This window comes from Conger conger, chromosome 16 (genome assembly GCF_963514075.1).
Source record: "Conger conger chromosome 16, fConCon1.1, whole genome shotgun sequence".
NCBI classification, from domain to species: domain Eukaryota; kingdom Metazoa; phylum Chordata; class Actinopteri; order Anguilliformes; family Congridae; genus Conger; species Conger conger.
Genome location: NC_083775.1, coordinates 23,869,954 through 23,877,538, shown reverse-complemented (window position 1 = coordinate 23,877,538; position 7,585 = coordinate 23,869,954). Strand labels below are relative to the sequence as shown.

The 7,585-nt window shown below is 44.2% G+C and overlaps 1 protein-coding gene across 2 annotated transcripts; it reads right to left on the bottom strand.

Moving 5' to 3' along the window:
• Positions 1-31: 31 nt before the first annotated feature.
• Positions 32-7,563, bottom strand: LOC133114671 (hydroxyacylglutathione hydrolase-like protein). 2 transcript variants are annotated; one of them, XM_061224235.1, is made up of 9 exons: positions 7,448-7,563; positions 7,006-7,149; positions 6,153-6,217; positions 5,171-5,288; positions 4,724-4,832; positions 3,847-3,950; positions 3,157-3,258; positions 2,246-2,325; positions 32-1,796 (listed from the first exon to the last, which is right to left on the bottom strand). In XM_061224235.1, the coding sequence occupies exons 2-9, from the start codon at positions 7,108-7,110 to the stop codon at positions 1,628-1,630; spliced, it is 852 nt and encodes a 283-aa protein (XP_061080219.1). In that variant the 5' UTR covers positions 7,111-7,149; positions 7,448-7,563; the 3' UTR covers positions 32-1,627. The 2 variants fall into 2 exon arrangements, with proteins under 2 accessions (XP_061080219.1, XP_061080220.1); XM_061224236.1 differs by having other exon boundaries at positions 7,296-7,557.
• Between the last annotated feature and the right edge of the window lie 22 nt (positions 7,564-7,585).

Sequence of the window (7,585 nt, the reverse complement as noted above, 5' to 3'; positions counted from 1 at the left end):
AATATTAAAGAGAAGTTGATGAAAACCAGCATTGATGCTAAATGTTAGATGTGCTTTATTTGTCAGGAGCAAAAAAGCCATTTTAAGCATTTATTTTGTAATATACCGAAGTGGGAATCACATGCAGGCTCTTTGGGTCAGTAGAAGGCCATGCCACAGCAGTTACATTCACATTTTTAAAAATGAAGTTCATTCTTGGAATAATAAAATAAGAATAAGAAGAATAATCAATCATAATTATTAGTCTGCCATACTGTAAAGTGCTACTAAACATAAATAGGTGACATTCCTGCAGTGTTGGGGCTTAAATACAAAACAATTAGTGTATAGCATTTTGAGTCCTTTCAGGTTTTACTGTAAGCATTCTTAGTGGTATGCTGGTGTACTGAGCTCACTGCACTAACCGGTTGCTTGTAAAACACGGAATGGCTCAGACCTGCTGTGCATCTGGAGTGCCGGTTTAATCCTCCTCAACCTTGGTCCTGGAGCCTATTGATTTACCTCAGTCTTCAAGTTGATCAGTTAAAACATTTTGACACCTCTTTATGTAACTGTTTGCAATATAGCACAATAAGTACAATGAGACTTTCATTCTTTATGACATGCAGAGTAATGTCCTCTAAACATGAAGAGCATCCAATTAAGAGAAATTAACAACTTGTTGGTTAGAATGAAAACCAGCATACACAGCGATTCCCCCAGGACCGAGGTTGAGAACCACTGCGATAAGTCTAATGACTCATATTTTTACAGACTAAAAACAAAAAAATGTTGTTCCCTCTAATCAGGCATTTTGGGTGAATGGGTTAAAACATGGGTCTTCTTTAACCATAGACCAATTGTTCCTTCAATCAAATGTTTGTGCCAACTGATCCAAAAGAAAGGGTTCATTTTAAAAATATTTGCATAGATTCTTTAGTAATATCCATGTAAAAATCAAAATCACACAGAATAATGTAAACGTTTGAATGTTGGCACTGCTGAAATGTATCCAGGTGACATGTTGGCAAGGGTTAAGTTGTAAAACGAAAGTAAAGTCTACATTCTCACTACATTTAACTGCTGATAAATAGATTTTTGCCATTATCCAGAGAAATTTTAAATGAATGAGATATAATAAATTCTATTTAAGAACAAACAAAATCTACACCAAAAATATGCCTACAAGCATTAAGAACAAAATGCATGTTACACAACAAATATGCAAGCATTTCGAACAGATAAGATTAGTATTTCCTAAATATGAATGAATAAATTACGTAAATAATGAAAAAAAATAAAAATAAAAAAATGGTCATGTGGATTTAGTGTTTTATATTGTTAACACTGCATCATACTGAGAAATGGGCCAATGTAGAAGCTGAGGTAAGAGGAACGTGCATGCTGCAGACATCTGAGTGGCTGTGAGCCTCTGTAAGGGAGAGAGGACTCGTTTATGCAGCGACACTGTATGGAAAATGCGTGGCATGCAGAGCTTTCAGGCCCCATTTCCTCCACCAAATGTCCTGAGGGGGTTCTCCGAGCAGGTTTGCCAGTTTCTTATGTTTTCTTTTTAGCAGACAGGTAGAGTTACTTTTCTGCACCCAAACCGGTCCCCCGTTCTCTCACCATGCCAGGCCCTGTGATGTCAGGAGGGAGCGGGGCCCCGGGGCCCCAGCAGGCCCCACTGCAGGGCCAGCATGGCCTGGGGCGGCGGCCTGTCCTTGGGCTTGGAGAAGCGGTCCTTCTCCCTGCGCAGCACCCGCAACACCTGCACTGGGTCCGTCTGACCCGTGAACTTCTGCACACTCTGCTCTCTGAGGGGGGGAGAACGTGCAGGCAACAATACACACACACACACACACACGCACACACACACACACACACGCGTGCACACACACACACGTACACGCACACATACATACATACATACATACATACATACACATACACACACACATGCACACACAGAGCAAAGTTAAGTTTATATTATGGAGAAATAGTTCTGTATTCATTATGTAATGCTTGTAGCCTGTGATCTTTTTTATTTATTGAATCAGGTAGGTGAACTATGCTAAGGGATTATGTATCAGATAATACCAATAATAATATCAAGACCATGTATAATTATTACATTTTTGTAGCAGTTCTATTCATAATTTCTAATCTCAGATTCCAATCTTCATCCTTTACTACCCCCTCTCAGTCTCAGGCATGGGGCAGGAGAGTGTGACAGTGGGCCGGGTACGGCAGGTGGTGCACTCACGAGAGACGCAGGAATGGGTTGTAGTCAAACTCTTCCACCAGCGTGGAGGGAACTGTGGGTTTGTCATCATCATCCCTCTCCTGTGGAGAAAAACACACACAGCCAGCCAATCAGGATTCACTGACGCACACAGTCAACCAATCAAGATCCTCTGATGCACTCAACCAACTACTCATGGTCCTCTCACAAGATGTGAATGTCTCTATACTGTATGTAAACATAAACTCCATAAGCATTCAGTTAAATGAATTACACCTAATTAATTTCGCTCAGCTGGAACGGAAACCATAAAAGTACAGCCCTAATACACTTGTAATGTTTGACACAGTCTGCTGTCAGGTAGTTCCAGGTGCAATGCAGTGGAACCTAACGTCTGGTTGGTAATTAATGGGTTAACACATGCACTTCTACTCTGGGGGGGCCTGTGATTGGTCCCTCATCTTGTTGCTGTCTCTGGAGGGTACAGTATGCTGGAAAAACCGTTGCCTACACAGACGAGGCAGGGAGGTGCCTCACTGATGAAGGTGGCTACGTTCAGTCGTGATCACGCCATGGTCCTGTTGACAAATTCACTGAGGGGTTGAGCTTGGTGTTAATTTGAGCTACTGTATACAAGTGCAAGGAAAGGACCAACAAGACTTCTCCTCTAGCTTCTCTCTTTCCGTTTCCAAAGCCACAACTACGGTCCAGGAGGACCTGTCTGCGTGCTGGTTTTTGTCCCAACCAATTACCATAGTTTTAGCTTTCTAACAGCACTATAAACTGCACTGGTTCGCTCATGTTATGTTGTGCAACGTGATTATGTAATGTACAGCAGTATATTACAATGGCATGTAAAGTGTGATGCAATGTGATTTAGTGCACAGATACTGTGTAAACTGTGTAATGCAGTGTAACATAAGGTTACTTACCCGGGCCCAACTCAACATCTCTTTCACCCTCTCGTTCTCTGGCTCCACCTTCAGTGCAAACTTCAGGTTCTTGATGGTGTACTCATGGCCACAGAAGACCTTCTGCAGCAGGGACACAGCACACCTTTCAGCATGTTTAACTGGCTGGGGAAAGAGGAACGTGCTCCCTGATGTGTAACGATTTCCAGAGCGACTATGTCTTAACCCTTTCAGTCCCAAGCCCCACATGAAGTGGCTCCATCCAAATCAAAAGGGGTTTTGACTTGAGAAAGTTGAGAAAATGTTGTATGCTTTTAATAGGAATAAGGCAGAGACTGCCATGGGATTTTACAGTAGTTACAGTACAATTGACTGCCATATGGCGCTGTTGGGACTGAAAGGGATTAGAACATATTGTAAGAACACAAACAAATGTGAAGACAGGAACTTTAAAAAAAAAAAAAGAAAAAAAAAAGATGTACAGACACAATAGGAGAGGTCTTGCCTATCATCTCTGTGACTGACCATGGAAAGAAGAAGTGCCTGACTGCACAATGGAGATGTGACTGACCATATTATAACCGAATAACAAGTGCAATATGTCCAGCAGCACCATGACCATTAGACTGACTATGTTATAACTGTATCGCACTGCACCATAGTGAAACTCACTGTTATAACCATATTATGAGTGACCCTAATGAAACTGACCGTGTCTTGTGGAAGGGTTCCCAGCACCTTGGTCAGGTTGTGGTGCATCTGCTCTGCAGTCCCCTCGAAGAACCGCCCGCAGCCTGCCACGAACAGCGTGTCTCCTAGGCAACCAGGGAAAGCACAAAGGGTGTGGTACAGTGGTCAGAGGTCAGAGTTCAGAAGGGTCCGGAGGGAAAAATGACAAGACACCGACAGTCTCAGTTCTATGTGTCTAACAGAAAAAATTATATCACTGCCCTTTTCTGAATCGATTTCCCAGTTGATTATAAATATTAATTAAGTGTGTGTGGTCAGAACATCCATCCATCCATTCATTATCCTAACCCACTTATCCTGAACAGGGTCGCAGAGCGTCTGGAGCCTATCCCAGCATACACTGGGCGAAAGGCAGGAATACACCCTGGACAGGTCGCCAGTCCATCGCAGTCCACACACACCATTCACTCACACACTCATACCCACGGGCAATTTAGACTCTCCAATCAGCCTAACCTGCATGTCTTTGGACTGTGGGAGGAAACCGGAGTACCCGGAGAACATGCAAACTCCACACAGAGAGGCCCCGGCCAACCAGGATTCGAACCAAGGACCTCCTTGCTGTGAGGCAGCAGTGCTACCCACTGCACCATCCATGCCGCCCGTGGTCAGAACATACATTGCTAAATCAGAACCGCAGAAAGCAACAGCTCTGAACAGCAACCTTTCCGCTACCATGACCCCATTGGCTCACTTGGAACTAAGGAAGAGCTGAACTTGTATTCAGTCAAAAGATTCCTATTTACAGGAAACCCACAGCGAATCAGCAGCTCTACAGGGTCAGCCGGGGGTCACAAAGACAAGGGGGCGGGTGTAACTTATCTAAGAGACCCCCCACCTGTGAATACGGCCGGAGCGTCGGAGCAGTCATCCTCCCACACAAAGTAGCACATGTGCCCAGAGGTGTGGCAGGGTGTGGACAGGCACCGCACGTTGATCGCCCCGAACTGCAGAGCAGAGTGACGTCACAACAACACTGTGAAAGTTACAACTCTGAGTAACAGGGTTTACAGCTCTGCCATGTGGGAAAGATATTATTAGATATATTAAGGCCAGTTTGTAGTCCAGTGACAAAGCATTGCTCAATTGAAACTGAAACGGAAAAAAAAACATTCTACTGTAGCCCAGCATAGACTGTGGTCGTATGAACCCACTCCAGTTGCCCAGAGTATAAATCAAATGTCACTGCAACCAGGGATATCACATTCGCAGTGACGCTCTGTCACTGGACTAGAAACTGGCTTTTAGGTTTGGTGTGGTTGCCCCAGTGACGCTCTGTGCTCACCTTGAGCTCCTGTTCATTGGTGACTTTGTCAGTCAGCCCCCCGATGCGGTCGTCACCCCCGTAAACCCTCAGCCCCGGAATCTTCTTCACCAAGTCCTCGTTTCCCCGAGCGTGGTCCCTTCAACACAGGAACGCAACCTTGCTCTTCTTCATTATCATCATCACTACCACCATCACTAGCTCCACAGGAACGCAACCTTTTACCTCAACTTGCTCTTCTTCATCATCATCATCACTATCACCATCACTAGCTCCACAGGAACGCAACCTTTTACCTCAACTTGCTCTTCTTCATCATCATCATCACTACCACCATCACTAGCTCCACGGGAACGCAACCTTTTACCTCAACTTGCTCTTCATCATCATCATCACTACCACCAACCTTGCTCTTCTTCATCATCATCATCACTACCACCATCACTAGCTCCACAGGAATGCAACCTTTTACCTCAACTTGCTCTTCATCATCATCATCATCATCACTACCACCATCACTAGCTCCACAGGAACACAACCTTTCACCTCAACTTGCTCTTCTTTGAGGTTGCACCACATTTTTTGGTTTATTTTTCTGTGTGTAGGTAGGCAATTATGAGATATAGAAAATGTGTCATGGCACAAACTGATGGGTATCTAATTAGGTTGTTGAACACATATGTTTAAGCAGTCTATTGATTCACCTCAGTCTTTAACTTGATCAATTAAATGATAAATAATTTTGTGACCTAATTTTATGCAGTTGTTTACAATATAGCACAATAAGCACAGCGTGAACATGGGACACACACTTATACCAAGATATGGCTTTGGGCCAGTCTCATTTACTCTCATGTGCTGCATGTATGTAACTGAACACATTCACTGGGGTTTATTTAACTTAGTTACAGACCTTTTTGTATGTACACACCTGTGTGTGTGCACGTGTGTGCAGTGGAGCACACACTTTACTGAGTGAAACTTTGAGACGTGAAGCCCTTACCAGTGATGGTGTGTAGTCAGAATGGTTGTGAGAGTGACACCTTCCCTTTTCACAATCTCCAGCATCTACCAGAGAGAACAAAATGGTACAACCACAGTTAGCCTACACACTCGTACAATCACACAGGCTCACACAATCATAAATCCACCTTTAGAAATCTCCACACCTTGCCACCTTATGCTTACACATCCACACTAACTCAATTACCAACACACACCCAGCTACTCCCCAACAATGACTTTACTACAGTTCAGATTTAAAGAGGTCCTGGTGTGAAATCCAGCTATGACCAACTTGAAATGCCAGCTACCAGCTGTTTAAAAACCTAGATTGGCGACATGGCTCAGGCAGTAAGAGCAGTCGTCTGGCAGTCGTAGGGTTGCCGGTTCGATCCCCCGCCTGGGCTGTGTCGAAGTGTCCCTCAGCAAAACACCTAACCCCCAAATGCTCCTGACGAGCTGGTTGGTGCCTTGCATGGCAGCCAATTGCCGTCGGTGTGTGAGTGTGTATGAATGGGTGAATGAGAAGCATCAATTGTACAGCGCTTTGGATAAAGGCGCTATATAAATGCCAACCATTTACCATTTAGATTGAGCCTATCAAACCATGTTGAGTATAAAGCTGGTCTAACTGATCAGCCGGCTGTTTCAAAACCCAGTTTGAGCTAGGTTTTTTCTTAGCAGGGCGCACAATTATTCCACTTGTGGTTAATCACTGGGAACATTGTAGGGCATTGCAGGTATTTAAAGCACTTAAAGCCAGAAGGTTGCAAGAATAACTAGCTCTAAGTGGAATCGCCACAAATTCACGCCCCAAGTGAAAATTTTGAAGATCTGTGGCATTGCGGTCTCACCCGGTGCGGCACAGCCGGGTCCACTGCGATGGCCTCTTTGCTCTGCTCCTCGATCAGCAGATACATGTAGTTATCCTCCAGGATAGAGATCACCTTCACCTTCATGTTTGCCCGTCATGCAGAGACGGTATGGACACACCCACACTGTACAAAAGTAAAGTCCAAGCATAGACCGGATAAAGACAGACAGGTGGACAGCAACAAATGCAAATTCACATTTAGCTCGCGAGTTAGCTATTTTGATATGAATTATTTTGGTCGTTAATTGTGTTTAGACAATGCATCGTTACCTAACTACAAAGCCGGTTACACCGTGGATATAAAATATGACAGCAAGTTTGCGGGTGGGTTTCCAATGTTATGAGTTCGTGAGCTAGCTACCCACTCGGGACACTTCTACAAGGACAAGACTCCGCTACGTGTTCAATTGCTCCTATAGTACCTTCAATTGAAATCGCGGTTTCACTTGTGTAATACTTTGTCCAGCAAGCGAATCTCAAACAGTAGCTACCGACTATCCTAGATATATCAAAGACGAGAGAAACCACCCATTCTAACCGTTTCCTGTTGCAATTAAGGA